The sequence below is a fragment of the Acanthochromis polyacanthus genome, chromosome 5, assembly GCF_021347895.1.
Source record: "Acanthochromis polyacanthus isolate Apoly-LR-REF ecotype Palm Island chromosome 5, KAUST_Apoly_ChrSc, whole genome shotgun sequence".
Lineage (NCBI taxonomy): Eukaryota > Metazoa > Chordata > Actinopteri > Pomacentridae > Acanthochromis > Acanthochromis polyacanthus.
Genome location: NC_067117.1, coordinates 9,296,602 through 9,321,167, shown reverse-complemented (window position 1 = coordinate 9,321,167; position 24,566 = coordinate 9,296,602). Strand labels below are relative to the sequence as shown.

General features: G+C 39.8%; 1 protein-coding gene across 1 annotated transcript in view; it reads right to left on the bottom strand.

The window, feature by feature from the left end:
- Window positions 1–24,566, bottom strand: part of atp2b2 (ATPase plasma membrane Ca2+ transporting 2) — an 88,082-nt gene that overhangs the window by 44,844 nt on the left and 18,672 nt on the right. Inside the window, 2 exon segments of the mRNA XM_022206991.2 lie at window positions 2,715–2,843; window positions 2,846–2,914. Coding sequence (XP_022062683.2) covers window positions 2,715–2,843; window positions 2,846–2,914 — 198 coding nt within the window.

Below are 24,566 nucleotides of genomic sequence, written 5' to 3'. Positions count from 1 at the left end.
GACCTACAAAAGGGGTTTCATTCAACATGACGCTGATTAAGCGACTGTATTCAGAAACAGAACCCACCTTGATCCATAGCTTAGCTCAGACAATGATATGTTTAGATAAACATACATTCTACATGATTTATTTATTTATTTTTACAGATTCAGAACTTACTTCCCTCCTTCAAGATTATACAGCAGTATATTGAGTAAAGCCATTAAGTTATCTTTCCAGGGAAGCGGTTAATAAAAGCTCAAGTGGCAAAATATCAGAAAAAAAGGTTGGATATAAAATAATTCTTTCCAGTTTTTTTTCTTGTTTCCAAAACAAGAAAAAACTCGGAAAAATCAGTAAGTTGCGTAATTGTGCGGCAGACTTTACGCCTGTAATTTTTTCTAGTGGCATGAGTCTTGCTTGGTCACTGCAGTACAATAACAGTGAGTGCAGTAGCTGTCCATGGTCCTGATTGTACAGTCGTCAGTATCCGGACATGTCAGTGCACAACTGTGTTCTCGTCTCTCTCATAGACTCATCACTCAGCACATTTGTCGCTGTCCGTAGTGCTGAAATGCCAGCAAAAGCCCCAAATATGATAACAAATGCCCCTGATTGAGAAACTTTAATAACCAGGTAGCATGCAAATGAATAAATAAATATTAATAAGCTCCAAAGGCACTTCATCATTTTCACAAAATGTGTTGATGTCTAAATCTACTAATAGTTGTTCTTTGTATTGTTCACACTGGGATTTAGTTGCATGTTGTGTGTTTAATACAGACATAATTAAGAGCCTCCTCATTCTACTGCGGCCAAGTTGTTTCATATGTAAATGAGAATTAAGTCAACCTACCAGTTTCTATTTCTGAACCACTGAGCTTTTTTTTGACCTATTAATAACACAGCCGTAACCTAGCAGTGACGAATGCAAACATGTGGAAGGCAAGTGTGTGGGGGTTGTAGTCCAGGTTCGCTCAGATAATTTCAGCTAATTTGCTTATCACAGAATTTTGATTGCTATTTTTTTCTTTAATGAAATTTCAAACATTATTAGTGTATATACACTACCAATCAAAAGTTTGGACACGCCCTCTCATTCAATGCTTTTTGTTTATTTGTATTATTTTCAACATTGTAGAGATTAATACTGAAGATTAGCATTTTTTTTCTTTACAACATAACTCCATATGCATTCTTTTATAATTTTGATGTCTTCAGTATTAATCTACAATGTATAAAATAATCAAATAAAAACCATCAAATGAGCAGATGACATCCTATCTCAGTGTATAATTTTCTGATTATTTCTATATAGGACTATCAGCCTAAATACCCCCCATGTTGTTGCTCTCAGTTTTCCGATTGGCCAGAAAAGTAGCAGGCAGAATTATTTCTTATCTTGTTTCTGAGTGCTGCTCTGCATCACAAAATACCCTTAAACTCCTTTGGTTTTACCTTCATTTTCCTTTTACAACACACAAGCACGCTGTTTTTTTTTTCTGAATAAGGTGACTCAAAGTGCGACACATTCATATCTTTCTAATACTCTTTGCTTTTCATATCTATTTTATAACCGCTGCAGTTTCATTCATATGCATTCAAATGAGAGAAGGGACTTTCACATTGGCACCTTCTTTTTGCCACAAGTTAAAGGGAACCTTGATTATGTATCTGCAGATGGACTCAGTTATTAGCGCTATGATGCCTCTGGCATTTCTCTGCTTTATTTGAACTCACTGATGCAGGCAGCTAATTCACAAAACGATGCAGCTGAAAGATGCACAGCAAAGTGGGAAGTGTGTACATCGATGTAGTGTTCATAAATGAAGATCAAACTTCAATGATCCATTTAATGTACCTTACTATGCAACTGTGTAGCTGATTAGGCAAATTGTGTATGTACTCGTCTACTCCACTTTGAACCATTAAACTACGCGCTGAAATTATTTGATTAACCTGACTTTGTAGCTTAGAAGGTAGTAACCGGTTCCTCTTTTTCTGGTATTTCCAGCTTTATGAGAGTCTTTAAACCCCCTAAAATGATGACTGGCCCCTTTGGCAGGGTAACCGAATTCCATTACTGTGATAACGCTGGGAGCAATGACTGATGCCGCTGACTCAGCACCTCGTTATGGTCTCTGTCTTCATTTCCTGTTTCACAGCTCACAGGGCTGATGTATGGGTCCTGGGAGCTCAAGGTTATTTCTCTACTCAACACTTCATTAACCTTCCCAGTACCTTTCATACACACATTTAACACAGCCAGCCACTATACACGCACACGCACACACATACACACACATACTGCACACGCACATACACACACACACACACACACACACACACACACACACATACACACACACACACAAACGCAGACACACGCAGACACACGCATGCACTTACAGTACATACATGCAAGAAAAAAAAATTGACCTACGTTAAAATGAATCACTTGACCTCCTGGGACATGTCACAAACAAAGTGTTGCCAGCCTTGCCAATTAAAAAAGAGTGAGTGCATACGTGTTGTTGTCAGTGTGTCAGCTGGGGTAGTCGTGTCAGAGGAAGTGATGTCAGTGGGACAGCACAATTACAGCCCTATTGCTTTTCGGTCCAGTAGCAGAGATGCTGCAGATAATGTCATGCGTGTTTTTATGTGTCTATCTCAAGACCTCATGACAAACGACAGATTTTACAGAAAGTGACGTTGCTGGAGCTGCGTCACTCACATTCTCCGCCGCTCTCTCCGGGAGGGTGGTAGAAGGAGAGGCCCAGGGAGATCAGGGCAGCGATCTCCAGGATGATGAGGGTGACGTCCTGCAGGGCCTCCCATACCAGCTGCAGGAAGGTTTTTGGCTTTTTGGAGGTATCAGGTTTTTACCAAATATTTCTTTTCTCTTGTCCAGGTCAGTTTGGGCACCTGCAAGACCTGAGGGATGCAGAAAGAGAGAAAAATTAGTATCACCCATAGCACAGCACACACTGTACAATGGGTTTTAAGTTGTTACGTAGCTGACATCGCAGTCACCGTGTAATTTTATACTTGATCCAAAAAACATCACTAGAAAAGCAAGTGTTTAAATAGGGTTACTGCAGTCATTTCATGTTAAAAGCGCTAAACAATAGCCAGTTTTATAACTGGTCTTTTTTCCTGATTTCCTATTTTCTGCCTTTCTTCTTTCTCACTCTCAAACCACACAAAACCGTCTCTAATTACCCGTTTGAGTCACGGTGGGCCACAGCTCTACATTCCTTATATAATTCTGCTCAAGAGATGAGGGCCTTATGCTTTGACCTCATCCACCTCCTCATACGCCATGAACTATTGTACATAAATATCTTTTGCTCTTTTATGTAGAGAACTTCTTACTGGCTTGAGGCACAATTTACTTTTAGAATAGTGCCCAGAAAATAAATTATTTTCTTACAGGAGCTGAAATTGCATCAAATGCAGTGCTGTTGGCAAGAGCGACGGTAATTTTGTAATCCAAATATAATGGATGATTTAGAATCACAGAACACTATGTTCTGTGTATGTGGTGAATTATGTTAACACTACTTTGAACGTGGACCCAATTTAGGGTTGAGTCTTTGATTTATTATGCTGGAGTTTGGAAGGCACCAAGGTTTTGGGGTCACATTTCTGCATATATTCGGCAAAGAAGAGAAAGTATTTTGAAAATGTAAACATCCTCATTAAGTTTCTCAGTGGCCATTAGCGTAACAGTTACGTCACGGAAATGTCAGCATACAGTCAGTAAGGCATAATAAATTAAATTTTGATTTGTACAGTCTTAGGTATACTATCAGTCCAAAGTTTAGATGCACCTTGCCATTCAATGGTTTTTATTTAATTATTTTGTACATTGCAGATTATACTAAAGACATCAAAATTTTAAAAGAATACATATGGAATTGTGTCGTAAAGGAAAAAAGTGTTAATCTTCAGTATTAATCTACAATGCAGAAAACAATATAAATTAATAAAAAGCATTGAATTAGAAGGTGAGTCCAAACTTTTGACTGGTAGTGTACAAAATAAATCAAATAAAACTGCACCTTGAGTAAAGTGCAACCTATTCATAATTACTAATTAAAACTGACCAATTAAACCAGCAGTGCAGTTTTGGATAAAGAGAATTGATACAGTTCTCTTTTTCAGTTAATACTCAATCAATCAAGCGCCATGCCATTTAGTAGGTGATCATTTCTCTCTGTCTAACCTGATCTTTTGCTTTCTGAATTGTGACTGTTGCCCGTTCCATGTGTAGCCATGATGTCAGTCCGTCTATCATTTTCATTCTCTGTCTGCCTCGTCCTCTCTTCCCATTAATTCTTCCAGTTGTGACGATACATCCCAGGGTCTCTCTCTTTATGATGTGTCCAAAAAATGTTGCTTGCTGTTCAATAGCGTATGATTTGTGTTTAGTCATTTTAAAACATCTTCATTGCTTATTCTGTCCGTGTAAGATAAAAGGTATATATATAATTGTTATTGGATACAGTTTAGCTCCACATGCTGGCAGACTGACTAACCCATACAGCATAAAAAGAGAAACTGCAGGTTTTGGAATCCAATATAAATATGCAGTGTGAGTTACCACATCGTCCAAAATTAATTTAAAAAAATGCAGTGTCTGTCCACCTTTAAAGGTCTGTGAAGTCATGCAGGTCATGGCACTGAGGTAGACCTTTAAAGGCTAATCCTAATGGCATGCTGTAGCTAACAGACAACAACTGGTACATTGCCAAACTGCTCAGGGTGAAACTCACGCTCTATAATTTCCATTCGGGTAGTGAGGGTATGTCGACATGAATAGATTCTTACTGTCATTGCTTGGATCACAGGGCATAGTGAACGGAAGTCTCATACTGTACCAAATGTTACATTCCAAGCATATTCTAACTCTCTTATCTACATTCCAGTCTGACATAATACACTTCAGACTTGTGTTTTTGACAGTTCTTTATATTACACAGTATTCATTTATTTGAAAAATTCTTTACAGTTGGAAAATAATCTTGATTTTTGCAGTTTTTCAGAATCCAAAATGACATTAACAACAGTGCCGCTCTGCGCAAAAGGGTTCAGCCAGTTCAGTTTTTATTGTATCGATTCTTTTCAGGGGGGGTCAAATTACAGCTTCATTTGACAAAATTGGTTTGCAGTTGATTCTATATGTTTTATCTGGATTCTATTCTTGCTTAATGGATCTTACATGTAGGCATATCACCCCAGATCACCACTTTATGTAAATAAATGTGCATATATCTAATTACATTTGGTACAGCTACAACGAAAATCACTCTTGAGGCAGGAACTGCTGTGGACTATAAACTATACTTACATCAAGCATTCCCACTATGGAGGCAGCATTAGGTGCATTAAGTGCAATGCAAGTTAATGGTCTCTATCTTCAGATAAAATAATTCATGAAAGGTAATAGATGCAGTCACATTATTCTATCAGTGTAGAACCATTATCTGTTTGCTGAGCGCACACATCAGCAAAGTGTGCATTTCACAGTGTGTGTCTCTCTGTCTCTCTCTCACAGACATTACCACAGCATTATGTCATGCAGGGTGCGTCACTGGGTCTCCCAGGAGTGGCCCTGGATTGCACCTGATAACATTGCCGCTGCATGGCAATGCTACACATGTAAACTCATATACTGATGACTTACTAACATCTACAGACGTGCAACTGATCTTCCATCTGTATTTGATGCGAAAAAGCAGAAGAAAGGCAATGACAGAGCTGTTACGTGAAAAACCAATGTTTAGATATTGCAGAGATGAGAGGAATTGAAGATAAAAGAGAGAAGGAGCGTCAGAGAGGGAGAAGGTGAGGACAGACGGAGGGCAGGCTGAAAAGAGAACAATTCCCACCTCCTACGTTGGAGAATGCCCTGGATACAAATAGATCAGTCTATAAATAGCCTCATTATCCATTCTCTTTTAATTGTCTCTGTGAGGAGACCGAGCATGCTCTCCCATTGATCTCAACAGTACCCTGCCTTACATCACTCGCACACACATGTCGCTGTGTGTATGTGTGCTTGTGCATGTGTGTGTACTTGGCTCCGTGAGTCGTGACCACCTGCATGTGCGTCGTGTGTGTGCAACAAGGCTGGTCATGCATGTCTACGATTGCTTGCACTATCACATGACAAAATTAGACATTATCCGGTGTTATCCTGCCCCATTTGGCTGTATATACACATACACGCAAGCAAACAAAGGCAGCCGCACAATGTATATGAATTCACATGCATGGACGCACATATTTATGCATATTCACATTTAGCTTTTGTAGAATCTTCTCCATCCTTTTAGCTACTTTACAAGAATATCGAACACAGTTTTCCTTCTATACAGAGGTCAAAACAGCAGATACATATTCTAGGCATGCAGGGGCTAGTTATAGCACGCAAAAAACACCATTCTGCACAAGGGCAGCGATCATTTCACATTAAATTTCAACATACTCTCTATAATGGTGCTTGGGTTCAGAATGACTTTTAACCTTGTTAAATATCTAAAATACATTCTCTTTAAATGCCCACGAGATGCGAGCTATGCTAGAATCAATCCCTCTAATCATTAAATACTCAGGGCTTCCAGGAAAAGCCTCTGCTATGTTATCATTCCTTCCTGGATCACTGATTGCGAATACTGCTTACTGAAAAAGATTCATTTGCCAGATTATGAAATATTGCAGGCTAAATACTGTCAGCCCACCTAACTGCTCTGGCAATGGATTTTGAGGAGGCAGTGAGAGGGCAGAAAAACTCTGGTGATACACAGATGAGTCACAGCATTCTCAGAAAGGATTAGGGCTGATTGCAAAAGAAGCTTTTGTGCGACAGTTCATTACCAAATAGTGAAGCCGGAACACCACAAACTCACTGACTTCAATAACAGTTGACAAAACATGAAGAAGAAAAAAACAGATGGCTGAAACCTTTCTCAGAGCTTCTATGAAGACCTTAGAATCTAGAATGACTAAACTTGATCTGGACACATTGCCCCTTTTTTGTAAACTGCATCTAAAAAAAAATATAATTTCATTTTGATTCATCATTGGAGTACTAATGACAAAATATTCAGGCACTTAAATCAATTTTCGGTGAAATCTCCATTGTGTGATCTGTGCCTCTAACTTAAAAAAATATATTTCTTACTATCTTGTCTTGATAACTTTAACTCTTTATACTTTAGTCTCCTCTGCTATGGCTGCAACACTCCATTACTTTAAGTCTCTCTTCACTGGTTTCCTGTTTGCTATAAAATTAAATGCAAAATCCTGCTGTTTATCTGCAAAGTGTTAACCTGTGCTATCGCTAAAGCTGCTCCAGAAATGTGGAGCTCTCTTCCATCTACTATTCGAGGCTTTGAGTCATTAGCCTTTTAACTGTGCCACAGTTAGGTAGCTCACATTTTACTGCTGATATCTTTGTAGGTCTGTTCTATCTCCATGTGCCATGTATGACCATGTGACTGTTGTCTGCATAGATTCCCAGTCATCCAGGTCATGGTAATAAACAACTTCAGTAACTGGACTTCCCTGCTTGGTCCAGTTGCTTATTCATACCTCCCTTATTTGCTTTCTTGTTTTCCTCTGTGTGGTGTAAAGTGCTATATATGTCAACTATGTATGCTCGATGTCCACGATCAATGATGGGAATAAATAAGAAATGTCAGGTATGATGGATAATCTCTTTCAGTAAAGATCATTGTGACTATAAGATTTGAAGGGTAAAAGCCACTTTTGAAATGAATTATGTGTCTGTGACATATGAGATGAGTCATGTTTTGAGTCACTTTCTACAGAATACCAGCCAATAATGCAGCATACTGTGCTCAGATGTTTGCATTCAGTGACTACTTTTATCATTCTAAAAGCCCTTGATAAACCTGATTGTTTTATATTCATGAACAGGACTGTATCATAAATTATCAATACTGGCTTCTTTGACTTTCTGGGTTCAGGGCCAAGATAAGCTGCCTCAGCATTTGTAATTTAATAGACAAACTAGCTCTAAAAGAAGCCTCTCTACTGTCTGCTCACAAAGTTTGGCATTGAGGCCAATCTAATGCTCTTCTGTCTTACTCTAATGTTTTTAGAATAATATATTGTTCCATTAAAAGTCCAATGATGAAGATGACTGCTATAAGAAATATTGAGAGCAGCTGGATGGATAGCAGGTATCTTATTCAGTTAAATTATTTATTAGTCAAATGCCAAACAACAAAAAATATTATTTACGACCAAAGAGTTGCATACATTCTTGAAAATAAAACTTTGTATTTCTCTCCTCTATTATTAATGTATACTAATGCACTGATCTGTCAAATGCTACAGGATCTCTGATCCAAATCTGCTTTGACAAATTGTACCTACCTAACTTCATGTTTCCAAACAGACAAGACAGGAACATGAAAGCAAAGAAGAAGAAAAAATGGAAACTTTATACCATCCTTTCTGCATGAGCTGAAATGGGATTTTTATTTTCAGTCAGAGGGAACATGATGGCATATTTTAACAGTTGCCCTTTTTTGTCAGTGGCTAAAAATAGATCTCCATGGAAACGCTATGCATCCCACTCGTTGAGTGGAAATACCCGCGACTCTGAACCTTAGAGAATGTGTGAATATGTAAGTCAGAGTGTGTCTGTTTGTGTGCGATCTGTACATGAATTTTGTGTCCAAGAGGATGCAGTTAAGCGTACATGTGAGCACAGTGATGCTCCAGCAAAGAAAAGACAGCAAAGAATTAAAAATGACGTCATGACCTCTAAATGTCCTTGCTACGTCACAGCGGTGCAGGAAGTAATTTGCATCAATTTTTTTTAAAAATCACAGAATGAAGTGAGGAATGTGATATTTAAAGCATCCTGCTGGGTCCCAGCTGAACCCCCCCCCCCCCCCCCCCCCCCCCGATTTTACACCTGCTTGTCTCAACTTTTTTTGCCCTTCGCATTACGGCACGCTACAGTGTCCAAGACAAGTTGCCATGGCAACAGGGTTCTGCGATGATGATGATGATCATCATCATCATAACGACGCAAAGTATTGATGCTTTTCTTCTGCAGCAAATCAATAGCTTCAACATTTATTCTGAGCTTTCACCATTTTAAAGAGAGAGAGGAGAGAGAGGGGAATAAAGAGGGGAGACAGAGAGGGCTGAAGTGTGAGTCAGAGAAAAAGAGAGTGAGAAGCAGAGAGAGAGAGACGGGGACTGAAACAAGAGAATGAGAGTAGGCTGGATGTGGAGTAACTCTATGAATAATAACCCATCAGCAGCTAAAAGGTGGGTAATTATCGTGCTCTTATTAGAAAAAGGATTGATGGAGAAATGTGTCACAGTGTCCTTGAGAATGACCTCCATTATAATGACACCATTTTGTGCCATACAGCAGAAGGTTTGGTATGGCATGTCCAAAGGCAGAATGCATGGAACATGTCTTGAAGGTGCAGATGTAAAAATGCTGTAGAAAGCACTATGGTATGGACAAGAAAGGTAAATGAATGAGAGTGAGTGGGACAGAACTGAGATTCATACAACAGAAAGATTTATACAAAGACAAGAAAAGAAATAAATACCTTTTTGTATCTTTCAGTAATGATCATCTCAACAAATTGCCCTTGTTTTAGCCGTATTTCTATATGTATATTACTGTGCATGTATTCAGTTGTAAATAAAACTGTACAGAAGTCATATGAAAGTTACTGGAATGGGAGTCAAGTAACTTGGCCATTAAGTTGACTGTGATTTAGTCTTCTTGTAAATGCCGATATGTGTGCAAACAATGATGCAAATGGTGCATAGCTTCCTTACAGTGATTTTAATTTAGTGGTACATTTTCCACAGCACATTTATTTTCAGGGTTTTTTTTTTTTAAATAGTAGAAATAGAGAGAAAACCAAAGCTTAGAGTACATAACAAAAAAAATAAAGTGAGACAATATAAACACGTAAATTTAGATCTGCTGATCCACTGTCTCTGCTTCCAGCAAAAAGAACATTTATTTATACACAGTATTTGAATGCCAGAGACTCTATCCATGTATCATACACATGGACATAAAAGAACAACATGCATGTCCATGTATATCTATGGTAGACTGCTTCAAACAACCAGGTGGGGCAATGTTTGGAAAGAATCAATTTCAAGTCACGGGATGTAAGTTTAGCTTTTAGACGCTTCATCAAAAGTGGACAATATAAGGAAATTGCATCAGTTATTTCTGTGAGCACCCAGCAACAGAGCCACTGTTAAATGAAGAAGTAATGCCAATCAGCGCCTTTTATCCAGGGAGGGACATTCTCGTGTAAAGAACCATTTTGTCGTATCATCTTTTTTTGGCTTGGCTTGCCAGTTTTACAGACTGGCCTCCATCCTTGGCTCTTAGTGGGATTTTGTGTGCACTGATTGTCTGCGGGCTCCACACCCTGTCAAGATCCACAGAGAACGAGGCCACAGCAGGCGGCAAGCTCTCTGTGAGGGGTTGATGTGACATGTCCTCAGAGTAGTAAGCAATCTTGCACTGTTATGCACAGACCATTGAGCAGTCGCATTCTCACAGGCCAAACATGCAAGCCGACATACTGCACTGAATGTAAACAAACCACTGAGAAAATTCTTTCATTTTATGAGCAGTCAGAGGCTCACACAAACACAAATGCATGCTGGCATTCACCAACATACACACAGCTCTATTATTAACCCCCTATGGACAGACGCATCTAAAAGTCAATGGACTAGAAAGCGACACGGTGCAATTCCCGCCACTGTGTCATTCCTGTCATGAGAGCACTCTGTGCATGCGTGTGTGTGGTTGTATGTGGCACCACGCTACAACCTGTTAAAGCATTTTTCTGAAAAATGGCAGACCAGTCGGATGTGAGAGATGCACATATGGCAAAAACTTTTTATGTAAATCAGTCAGCAGATCACTGAGATGAGCTTGGGCTACAATTGCTGATTTTACAGGAAAAAATGCTCAAAGGAATGGTTTGATGTTTTGGGAAAAGGCAAATACATTTGATGTCTCGCTGAAAGTTAGAGAACACTCTATCTAGGAAGTATGGAGCTGGAGTGAGCAGCTGGTTGGCATAACTAAGGCTGGAAAAAGGGGGAGAAACAGCTAGCCTGGCTCTTTCCAAAGGTAACAAAATCCACCTAACAGCAGCTAATTGAAGGTTTTATTGAGGCTTATATGTTGGACTATTTTTGGGACCTGTTGCCATGCAACTAAAAGCAACTTCAGTAAGTTTCTGCATTTCCCCAAATGTCAAACTGTTGCTTTAAGACTTATGAAGAAGGTAATGTACATCCTCCCCAGTTGAATTAGGTGTAAGAGTCGGTGGTCACTGCTGAAAACACGATTTCGATGAAGCATTTCAGGTTAGGACTGCTGCATCTAAACTTGGTTTGTGATATAATTTGTGTTTCCTATTAAAAGGCCCAAAAGCTAGAGCAACAACCAAAATTAAATGTATGTTGCAATGCCGAAAATAAAATATGCAAGTGTGCGTGTGTATGTGTGAGTGTGTTTGTGCTTGTGTCAGTACATGTGTGTGAGTCTGTGGGGGCAGCTGTACAAGTGGGTGAGTTTTGCTGTCAGGCACTGTGCTCTATGAGTCTGACTCATGCGAGAAATGGCAGAGTGGAGTGAGACAGCACAGCTCACAGCTCTCTCTCCAGCACACACACACATACACTAAAACACACACATACCACTCACTCTGTAGGATAAGTGATAATTACTGAGCATTTCTACTTTGCAGCATATATCAGCATAAATGTTATAAGGGAGCTTATGTAGCGTGGAGTAATGAATGGAGATGGAAAATAATCTTGACGTCTAAAAGAAGGTTCAAAGACTGAAGAAAGTTATTATGTTCTGACACAAAGCGCAAATACTCTTCAGTTTCTGTGATGTAACTTTTTAGCAGTTTGTTGTTTCATGAAACCTTCTAACCTTTAAAACTTACAGGTGTTAATACTATCTAAGCTGTAAAAATAGAGAGAATTTCTGAATTTCTTTCTCTAAACTACTCATCTGTGACATGCTGCCTGTCAGCAAGCCTGACCAAATATTAGCTTAAAATTGTAATACTTAATCAGTGTCACTCTATGGTCTATTTAAAAATTCATCATTTGCAGTATCCAGGTTTTAAAAAAAATTAAATTCTGTGCAACGTGATGCATTAGTGATTTATATGCAACCAACAGTAAGATGAAAGTGCAAACCAACCGCCATGTTTGCATTTCTTAGAAATACAAGCCTCTAAATTTCTACCTAAGCTGTATTAATACGTAAGCTTGGAACTGCAGAAAGTCAGTGTATTTCTTATTAAAAATACTGAACCTCAGAATTGTGATTTGGATTTTTTTGTTTTGTTTTGATTTGGGTGTAATTGTGGAGGCGCAGTGTGTATGCATGCTTAGTCAATCGGCCGTGAGTGACCAAAAGTGAAACAACAATGGAAAAATATGAGTCTCTTACTGAATTTATTAGTCACTTCGTGTATCTGTTCCACCAACTGAGCCTCAAATATTGTAATGTTAGCTGGCCCGACTGGCCTACATGTGGACACAACATTAATGAGACATCTGTTTACAGCCTCTGTGTGTGGTCAAGTATGCGTGAGTGAGTGAGTGAGTGTGTGTGTGTGTGTGTGTGTGTGTGTGTGTGTGTGTTTGTGTGTGCGCGAAGGAAAGGGAACAGAGATAGTGAGAGTGTGCGAGCGTGTTGAGACACAACTGCTTAGCGATAAGGGCAAAGTGTAATGGGGTCAGTAACTTCATCCTGTAATTCCAGACTGTTCAACCATTCATTCATTCAGTCAATCAATCAATCAATCATGCATCCATCTTTGTTCCTCATCCATCCATCATTAGTCTGTCTGTCATTTATTTATGGCATTCAGCTAAACAATAAGTCAGCATAAATTCAGCGAATTCTTGTTATTTCTTTTTAAGAGTCAGTGTAAAATACTAGCATTAGTTTTTATTTACCTTGTAAAAATAATGTGATAAATAATACACATCTTTTGCTGTCAAGTAAGCTGTGACAACCCAGCCCCTCCTTCTTAATTTCTGTTTCTTATTCATGCAAACATGGAAGGGACCTGTCATTCACTGCTCCTCTCATGTGTAACCAGGCTGCCATAAGTGCAGTCATATAGGAGCTGCCGAATGCATAACTGCAGAAATATAAGCAGATTTTGGCATCTGTAACAATGCTGTAGATTTAGAGCTTATACATTGCCGTACTACACATTTCCACCCACAAATAATAGTCAGAATCACAAGTTACTTTATCATTTTAAATGCTTTCCAAGTAAAGTAATAAGATGGTGATGGAAAAATTCAAAATTCAAAGATTGCTGCTTAAAAATGTCTGCAATTCTGGCTCTGTTGGTTAAGCCGACCACAAGGGCACAGACATTTCTAACTGCACACGAGCACAGTGCACACGCCCTCACACTAGTCAGCAACCCTTCCCCCCTGGGAGTGAAAAGGGAGAGCATCCAGGGCCAAGAGGCTGAAAGGGAGAGTGACAGTGGTCTATCTGCTGTCTCCCATCTGGGTGTCAGTCTCTGGTTTCGCCCAGGGGCTCAGATAAGCACCGGACACAATAGGGACAGCTATTAAAATTCAAACTACCAGAGAGAGTCATGAAATAGTCATGACAGGTAAGGGAAATCAACACACTCTAATGTGCCCCTTATTATCCGTCTGCTTGGAACTGCAGCGGAAATGTACCGTTTGGTTTAGGTGCTCATGATTAGGGAGGGAAAACTGCAATTGGAATGAAAAAAGGTAAAACTATGCTTTTAAATGGTGACCTGTAAACAATAATAATAATGATGACAATGTATTTAGCAAATCGTTTTTCGCTAACACACACTGTTGCAACAGAAGCTCACATTCACTGAGTCTGAAGAGAGAGTTGAAACAGTATTGATCTCTCCCTGTGCTATGCAGTAGCGTTCTGATTGAACTGTAATGCGACTGAGCCCATGAAGCTCCGTCCAAAAAGCTCCATCTGCTGCACAAATGGATGCATGTCCTTTAATGTTCCTGACATTAAACAGATATTCTCGGACTGTATTCAGCACAATAGATTTTTCCACATACCACTAATGTAAGGCTAGTCACTGATGGTAGGGCTGTATTTTGGTACTGTAACGATTTGTTAAAGTACTTAAAAGGAGAAAGAAATATCTATTACACAGTAGAAGACAAATTACATTACTTGTAGCACAGTTTATTTTTGAAGACTGATTTTCATCATCAATTCTCGGCTGCTGTTTGATTATTTAACAGTTTGCTCCAAAACAGTCAAAAATGTCCATGACAAGTTCACGTATCTAAAGCTGAAATAATTTCCTGCCTTACTATTAGTCCAATATTAGACATACTAAACAAAAAATGCACAAATATTTAGCTTTTTGGTTCTGAATATTTGCACATTTGGTTTCATAAATAGCTGGAATTATTGCTCGATGTTTTTACCTTTCAAATTATTCCATAAATCCAACTGTTTTGTTCTGTTTAGAGAATTACAATTATGGTGTGCCATGTTGACGACTTAATGTCAATGAAAATAAATTGCAACGTAGAAAAAATAGCCAGTGAAGGCTGCTGTAAATCATGACCTGTCTGGTATGTCTTGACTGGGAAACAAAAAAGCGCAAGAGCTGAATGATGCTGTCACAATAGAAGGGCTGGATTAGTACAAGTAGCTGAAATGATGTGTATGCACATCAGGCAGTGTTTGATTTTGGTGCTTTGATCCTCTGCCCTTGGGTAGGTGTGACTATCTCTGTAGCAGGATTCCTATCCTCGCAGGCGAGAATAAAAAGGGCTCAGCTTCTGTTTTCTTTATGCCAATGGGCAACGCTCGGAAGGATAAACTTTAAAGGTTCAGAAAAGGTAAAATTCCAACTTTCCGTATGTCTGTTTTTGCTCGGGTTCTCAGCTTCGTCTGGATTGTTATGGATTATTTCTCTCTACAGTAGGTATAAACCCAAAGTTGAGAGACAGCTGCTCTGTGCCCTTGAGCAAGGCAGGGCTGGATCTGGTTCAAGACTGTATGTGTTTGTATGCCCTTGAGAGGCAAATGCTGTCTGTCTGTGTTGGCAGCAGCGGTAACACCCTTGTTCTGCCCCACAGCGGGAGAAAAGAGAGGAGAGAGGTCAACTCAGGAAAAAGAGCTGACATGGAGGGAAACAAGCCGGTTATAGCCCCGGACTCTGCATATCCAGCTAAAAGCATCGCCACACCTGTCAACTCGGTATCCATACTCCTGGCTTCCACCAGCAAGTTCAGATTCAGGACATTTCAGAGGACAAGTCTGCATGTAGATATATGACGGTACCCTGGGACACAGACGCATTTAGAGATGTCAAGTTCTGGCATGGATTTTTTGAGTAAATCACTTATTTAAGGGAAGACTTTCATGCAGACCAGAAAAAGTAAGAGTGTGGTCTACTGGCCTGGTGGTGAACTTGTCTGAAAAATCAGCAATCACCTGTCCCTCAAGCGCCTTCAGCAAGAATTCTCATCAAGCATCAAAGACGGCCAATAAACATGAATGGTTTCGCTTATGAAAAGCAAGCAGAGAATCACACACATAAAAAGGAAATGTATTTCATAGCCTTGATAAGAATGTTTTAGTATTAATCACCAAATATTTGAAAACCAGAGTCATCAGCATGCCAGTAAATAAATTCAGCAACCTGTGTAGTCAGTATTTGTGCAATAAAGCTGCCATAATAAGATGTTTTCAAATGAACTGCAAACTGAAAAATGGAAGGTTACCTTAAAGACCCATGCAGTTCATAAATATTTATTTAGCACTAGGTTTATTTACCATTAGTCAAGTTTCAGACGTGGAATCTATCGAGACACTCACACTTAGTTTTACATATTTGCTCATATTTACTGTATACACATTTGTACACTATAGCAGGCACTCACACACACACACACACACACACACACACACACACACACACACACACACACACACACACACACACACACACACACACACACACACACACACACACACACACACACACACACAGAGACGTACTGTATACGGTTCTGAGTCAGCAGCAGGCTCCATGGGAACAGGCCAGTAGTCTGGTTTTTGGCATCTGTCCTCTTAATTCAGTCAGGCATCTCTTGGGACAGCTGACTTCACTGCTGGCCATGTCCAGCATCTGTGCATGTGTGTGTGTGTGTGTGTCTTCAGTATCTGTCTATCTAACTGTCCGACAGTCCTTCTTAAACTGGGATTTAACTGGAGAAACTTATATACATCGATTTTTAAATATGAAGCACAGGACACAAACAAAGACATCCGTTTGATGGTTTTCATTATTGTTGCTTGCTTTACTAAAATGAGATGTCTGGTTCATCAGAGCCCCATTATAATGTAGCTGGTATATTTGTCATGAGATAAATCCCAATGGTGCAACTGATTTTCCATTGACATGCATCACCACTGGTGTAAACTACTTTCCCTTAAATTACAAATTTAAAACCAGTTTCTCAAAAAAGAAATCAGTCTAATTAAAAAAAGGAATAATTTTCTGAGGATATCTAATAGATATAAAGTCTGTTTTAGTCCGAGGCCCTGTTTAATCCCTGCCTGGGAAACCAGCCTGCAATGGGCTTCTCTCGAGACTTATGAAATTGCAGGTATTTGAGAAGTGATTGCACTTCACAACACATCCCAGAGGAAACATTCACAAGTCATTATCATGTTTCTCCTTCACCTGCTCATCCACGCTGAATTAAAAGCGTGCACAGCTTTGCGATGAGACATACAAATAGTTAACTTTATTAGCGGCTTATTACAGCCTAATAAAAAAGCAGGAAGCTACATAACTCTTTTGGGTTACCGAGTTGAAGCTTTCATGGCTTTCCGTCTTATATCAAGCCATAAAAGCAGCAGTTATCATTTTTTGTAAGTCAGACTTCTCATGTTACAGTAGGCTGTCCAGCTAGCAGATTCAAATGTGAGTACAGTAAGTCATTTTTGAAAGATTATTTTTCCTATTGTCCTGCAGGAGAAATCAAGTGTTTAAAGGCATCATTTATGGTCCTTTTTCAAATACTGCTATGCTTTCTAATCAGAATAGAGTTTGATTAATCTCTGATTATCTACACTGAACAGATTGATTGTAATCAGGTTTGTTGGCTTGTACCCATTAGCTTCAGGTCGTCTCTCCACTAACTTTTATTTTTCCATCTACAGTAAGTAGCATCTGCACAGACTACTAAAAAAAACACGGTGAAACAACTACATAACCATGACACAAGATAAACCTGTAGAGCATGATTCATTTCACCGGAAGCCAAAAAAGAAAAAGGAAGGAGGCAATGCACCAAAGAGATTCTTATTCTACAGCTGCACTCTAAAATGTAAGCGGTTTTTATATGCTTAGTGCTTTTAGCTGAACTACAATGCATTGACAAAATATAAACAATGAGTGAAATCAGTTGTTTTTAAAGACACACCAAATACATCACATATTAGCTGAACCCCTAGTTCTGACAGCACACTCCTGTCCCAGCTAAATCTTGTTAATATTGCATATAGAGTGCCAACGCAGTGATTGACCGCTGAGCCACAATACTGCTTCCGTCTGCCTCAAGGTCATTGCTACTACACTGTCGAAGAACACCTGTGTGAGTACTGTTGTGTGTATACAATAAATATATATATATGTGCATGTATGTGTGTATGTATATATGTGTGTGTGTGTGTCTGTGCGTATGTCTGTGTGTGTGCGTGTGTGTGTGTGTGTGTCTACCCACAGTGTGGTTTTGCTTCCTCACCGAGCAAAATGGCTGTGTATCATTTATAATCTGTCCTCTGAGAGCCATCTCTGTCTCCCTTCTCCACTGCCTCCTATTTCATTCTCTCTCTCTTTTTCTACCTCTTCTAGCCCTTTTACAGAACTCTAGGGGAGGGAGCGAGAGGGGAGGGTGGATGCAAGAGGACGAGAGGAGGAGCAGAGGAGTTGCAGAGCAGGAGAAATTGTCCTTATTAAAGAGACGGCAGCTCCATGTGAGAGATCCCTTGTGGGACAGAGATTAAATAGACTGCGTCAGAGGGGAACGCGCTCGTGGTGCTGCGACTGGAGGACGTGATTAGTATGATCATCAGGGATGGAGGGAGGGATGGAGTAAAAAAAAAAAATAAAGGGAGCAAGGAGGAGAGGTGCGATGAGGGATGAGCAGAATGGAGGAGAAGGAAAAACGGGGTTAAGATGAAAAGAGGAGGGAGTGCAGAAATGTCAGACTGGAAATGTGGATGTTATTTCACAAGGAGGGAAAAAAACAGATTAGAAGGGAAACAAATAGAAAACACACTTGAATGATGAAGAAATAAAGAAGATGAAATAAGAGAGCAAGTAAAGTCTGTAGTAAGAAGGAAAAGAGGGAGGAGAGGAAGGTGAGGGATGAGTGGGGCAAACGGTTTCCTGATTTGTGCGGAGAATCCATGAATTTCTCATCATGGTAACAGCATAGAACATATGGAGGAAAAGGTGTACAGTAGGATGAATGGGAGGAGCAGCACAGCAGTGTTTTGATATTACAGAGGGAAACAGCATCTGTACACACAGCTGATCCTTGGCATTATTGTAAGGGCACGAAGAAATAACCTGGCAGGAAAACACATTTCTTCACAATCCCTCCTTTTATTCCATCTTGCTTCTCCCCAGTGTTCAACCTCCCATCTCATTCTGTCTGCCAAACACATGTCTGTGTCCTTGACATCAATGCAATGTCACCAAAGCAAAAAATGGATGCAAATGCACCTTGTTCCCGATCAACAGATACACAATATGTGCGAGACATCGTCATGTGTCTGTGTGTGTGGAGGCATTTAGAATCTGATGATGGTTTCATATCACATTCTGATAAATAAGTTTCACCGCAGGGATTGGATTGTTTACACAAGAACCACCACCAACGTCGTCCCTCAAGAAAAACAAGCACTGTGTGTGTGGTATATTATTTGGCCACCATCCACTACTGTCATAACGGCCGCTAAAGGCAGTGCAGGAACATTTCCCCCTCTGGGATCTTTTCTCAGTCAGATAGACACCTGCATTCCTGCGAGACATTTTTTCCCACTTATCGAAGCCCACAGTGCTCTCACTATTACTGGAGGCGGATCAGCTTGAAGCCAGATTAGCTGTAGTTTGTCTCTATGTCAACAAGAGCAATATCTGGAATGTATTCTGGTTAAAATATATATTTTAATAGCTGGGAGACAAACCGAAGTTTAAAAATGGTGTGCTACTTTTCCAGCACCATTACATTGTTAGAGTAGAAGGGGGAGATGATGAAGGTTATAGATGTAGAGCAGGTCTATTTAGGCTACGCTGCACATCGGCCCACTGGGATACCAGCGAACGACCAGCGCACTGAAATAGAAATGGGAGCAGAGGAGAGAATAAGAGAGGAAGGAGGAGAGGTGAGGTGTGGCGAGAGAGGGAGGGATGGATGGGAGATAAAGGGCAGGTGGAGGGTTGATGAGAAGGAGGCCTGGAGGGGGAGCAGGAGGGAGGGAGGGGAGGAGGGGAGGGCTGTACACATAGGAAGCAGGAAGATTTTAAGGAGGAAATGTTTACCACAGAGCTGCAAACACACAATAAGAAGATCTGGAATTTCCACCATGAAGATGCACGGTATTGAGGATAGCTTCATAAACACAGGTTTCTGAGATGTATTCAGTAACAAACCTTAAGAACGGATCCTGTCAGCTTACCTCATCATTCTTCTTTAAAACAATGTCAAAAATGCATCGTTTAATTAATCGAATATTTTGTTGGCTATACATATTCTAATGTCCTCTACTGTGTTGTAAAGTTCACTTCACAGAAGCATTTGGACATGTTGGGAATATGTGCTTCCTTCCAGTGAGTCAGATGATGCTGTCAATGCAACTTGCACTGTTTTACAATATGTAGGCACCAAATAGCTAGTTAGCTTAGCTTAGCTTAGCTTAGCTTAGCTAGTTAGCATAGCATAGCAATGGAGTGGGGAAACAGCAAGCGGAACTCTGTCAGTGAACTACATCGGTTTAAAAAAATATTTTGCTGTTAAAGATGAAAACCCCTGATCAGAAACTTCTCCATAATCTGAAACTTGAAATCATGGTTTCTACACAGCATAGTTTGCCATCAGCAATGAAAGCATTCTGGTTGCATATTTTATAAATAAATAAACGAGATCTTTGCGTTATACCATCTTATGTCCACAGACGTGTGCCTTTGACCTTTAATTGAATCCTGATATTTATTTTGTGATGTTTAATAATGGTTATGAAACTAAAGGGCTTTCACATCCACATTTGAACAACCTGCTGTTGTCTACGCAGAATTAGTTTGATTTTCATGTCAGAGCCATACAAGCCTAAAATAGCTCCATCAACTTTCTGTGAGGTGAACAAGAGAGCCAAAAAGGTGGATGTGATAAAAGAGGTGGAGCTGTTATTATTAGGCAGCCCCACCATCGCCAGTTTAGTCACTATGCAGATGACTAGATGTAGATTTGTGTCAGTAAATCTGGTTTGGACTTCATCAGAAACAGGTGCAAAGCTGTCTCTGGAGGTGGTGGAGAGGTGATGTTGAAGGAGACTTGCAGGTGGTGAAGGTGGTTTGTGAATGTGCTGGAAGACGTAATGAAGTAAAGACCAGAGAGAGACAGAAGGACATAGGCAGTTGGGATACTGAAATGAGGTGTGCTGATATTGTAAAGGGCAAAGAAAAGTATTAGAAGGATAAAAGGTGACAGTGAAGATATTGAAATTGAGGAATCTCATTTGTTTGGAAATAAAATAGTCATTCACTGACTGAATATAAGTTATTAAACCGCATTGAAACCCTTTTGCTTTTTCAAAGTTCCTACTGCATTAATTAGTATTTAGTACTATCTCTCTTCAGCATACACAAGATATAGTAGCTCCACATCCCATCATCTAGGCGACTAAAGCCATTCTGACATTCAGCTCTACAGGCGGCGAAGTAGAAACCTTTTAGGGCTGCTGGTGGGTGTTCTGCTCTTCATGATAATACTATAAACCATACTATGTACAACAAAAAATTACAAAGCAGCATCATATACATTTAACGCAAACAAGTAACATGCATTAAAAAAAAAATACTGCTTCATTCCAAAGGCAGCTGCATAAATTGCCATAAAATGTTACCACTGTAGTTTTGTAAAGGTGGCCATCTCTTTGTATATGTCAGCTCTGCACACATCTGTATGTACCTCTCTTTTCCTGCTAACGTCTGGGTAAAAACCCTCCTACCCTCCCACGCAACATCAAAGGCTATCGATGCCTTGAGCACCTCTCCATCAAGGAATGGCTGAGCGCTCTCTCACAATTCCTTTCTCCTTTCCCAGGGGAGACCTACCGACGTGCTGCAGCGCTCTCTAGAGAAAATAGTTGTACTGTCAACACCCACCCAACGTCTCTTGTTCCGTCTCAGGAGAAGCGGGTCGTATACTGAGCAGCTTTGTGCCATTTCGTATCGGAAACCAAGCTGTAGCCTGACATCCCATATGGCCTCTGAATGACTCATGCCGTTCACCTGCTGGCTGCCTGAAGGAAACGCTAGCCCTTCACCCCAGCCCCATACAATGCAACATTAAGTACATCCTGGGTGCTGGTATGTAGTACACGCAACCAGGCTACTGAGACAACTGAAGGGTGAGAACACAACAATCCAGGAAAGATGCTCTACATACAACAAACAGGGCTACTGTATGTACCGTTTCATGTGTGCGCATAATGTGTAACATCAATAAACAGGCTCTAAAACATCTAATTGTGGTCCTTTTTAGCTCCCTTTCTTTGAAACTGTGCAAGTGTCACGAGTGAAACCTCTTCACCGGCTGCATTTCTATGCTTAGAGAGCCATTATGCATTTATGCTGCACAATGTGGGACGGCTTTTCATGAACTGCCAGTGTCATGTGAAAGGGCCGGTATAAGCTACATTATAAAGGGGCTAATAGGTCAAGCGTGTTCAGGGCCTCTCACCATCAGATGCCGGCCCCTGGGACCTATACACATTACACACACTACACATGATGACAGCAAGTATTACAGAGTACCTTAAAGGATAATTACAACGATCATATTTCTGAGGTAACATATGTTCTGTGGAGTAACCACACGGCACACAGGGGGACTGATGTGACACGAACATAAAAACAGCTAATGCAAATGGGATGAGATACCGTTGCAGATTTTCCAGTCAGTCATTGTTTCTGTGAGGGAAAATAATTTATTTCAAAAATAAATCATAACATAAAGAAGAAATTAACTAACCTACTGAAAACTGATTAAGTAAATATAATATGGAAGAACATCATTTAGCTAAACAGAGAATTGGGCAAATACATAATGCATTCTGGTAAATCTAGTATTACATATGTGGCAATAATTAATCGTGCACAGACTTGAGATGGGGGTGTGTTGAGTAATGCAGTCAACAGAGTATCTTATTTGGATTGTGTCAGTCATTTGCTTCATTTCTTTTATTGTTTTCATTATACATGTACTCATTGGATGTATTAACCAGGAAGAACCAATATTTTACACTGTGATGGCAAATAAAATAATTTTATAGGGCCAAAATTGGTTTAAGAAATTCTAATGGCACCACATATTTCATTAGTTTTATCTAAGAATTTTAAAGATTTTAAATAAGATGCATTTTGTAATTATTAATTATACCTGAAGTAGATTAATTCTGCGATAATGTAACGTGCTAAGATAATTAGATAGTGATACTGTGCAGACAGTGCCGGTAAAACGTTTGGCAGAGCAAATCGGATTTCTCATAACAGAAAGCACGTTAATCATTACAATATTCCTGTTTATATTTCATAAGTTTAATTACTATAATTTTAGTTTCATTACAAAGCTGCAGGCTGTGATCCAGGGTTAGTGTTTAGCGCACTGATAAAATGTATCATTCGTGCATCTAATCAGGATTCTTATGAGAATGGGAAAATGAAATTATAATTTTATGTCTGTTATGATAATTTTATTGCTACTTCAAATTCAGTTTCATTTCAGTATCACTGGAACACTGCAGGCATTGTTTGACACTGATGTTGGAAATTAAGTGATGAGCAATAGTCACTGTTTCACCTGTCTGCCAGTATTAGAAATGCAGCTAAAAAACTGGTAATGTTACATAAAATTTTGCATAATCTTGCATATTTTAAAACATTCGCTGCTTCACATTCCCAGTATTATGGTGCTTTATCCAAATGTGCAGTCACATCTAAACTGTGAACAGGCTCTTGGTATATAATGTGGTTTTCACATCTGTCTATTTTTACTTCTCCTTTCTCGCAGGGTCTGCCTAAGTATCCTCCCACTCTGCCTTTCTCACAGCATCAAAGACTGTCAATGCCCTGAGCTCCTCTCCATCCTCCCAGCCCTGGAGGAGCAGCGCTGCCCTGAGTGCTATTTGACAATTCCTTACTCCCTAACCAGGAGGATCTATGTGTTGTGGCTCCCTACTGTCTCTTGAGGAAGCCATTGTACAGCCAGCACCCACTGATTTTCTCTTTCCTTGAATCTCAAAAGGCACAGGTCACACACCAAGAAGCTCAGTCCTTTCTTGGAAATTAAGCTGTAGCCTGACAACCCATCTGGCCCCTGAATGACTCACGCCATTCACCTGCTGGCTGCCCAAGGGAAACGCTAGCTCTTCACCCCACTGTCACCTACAAGGGAACACATAGGTAACTACATTCTGCAGGTGTACAGCACGAGAAACCGAAAAGCAACAACCAGTGTTCTATCTGAGTCAGTGCTCATCTGCGCATTTCTCCTATTCCATCCTATTTTGATTTTCTCTTTATTGAACTCTGTAATGTTGAAGATTCTGTGATCTAATTTAGCTTTTTCTTGCCGTAGGCTTTGCCAGGAGCTGACCTAGAAGTGGCTGGACTGGCATTAGAAGATCAGGAAACACTATCTTCTATGACTACCAACCTATAAGGTTACAGGGTACCTCTGATGTCACACTGGTGATGCATACTTATCAATGATCCCAACGTCAGGGGTGGTGGACGATTTCTACACTGTTATAAATATTCAGTGCACAGGTGTAGCTACCAGAGAGGTCCATTTTGCATCCTTGATGCAAGAGAAAATCCAGTCTTAATGCAATATGTAGACGGAGAACAAGTTGGGCATTTAAATCGTGTGCATATTTGAAGAGTTTAAAGAGGATATTATGAGCAAGCTAAGGTATTAAAAATGTATAGAAAAAGGGATGGAGCAGTAGGTGACTGGGCTGCCATCACCACAGCATATGTTGTTATGCATTTGTTACATCTTTAAAAAAAGATGCTATAATATATTCATAAACCCATGCCCCTTAGGATAAAAAAGTAGAAGCAGATATTTAGTATTCTACCTGTGTGAAGTAAAAATGTACCTTTTTTTCCTAGATGTAAAATTGAAAAGAAGCAATACAAAACATTTCTAGGTAGCTATTTGTTGG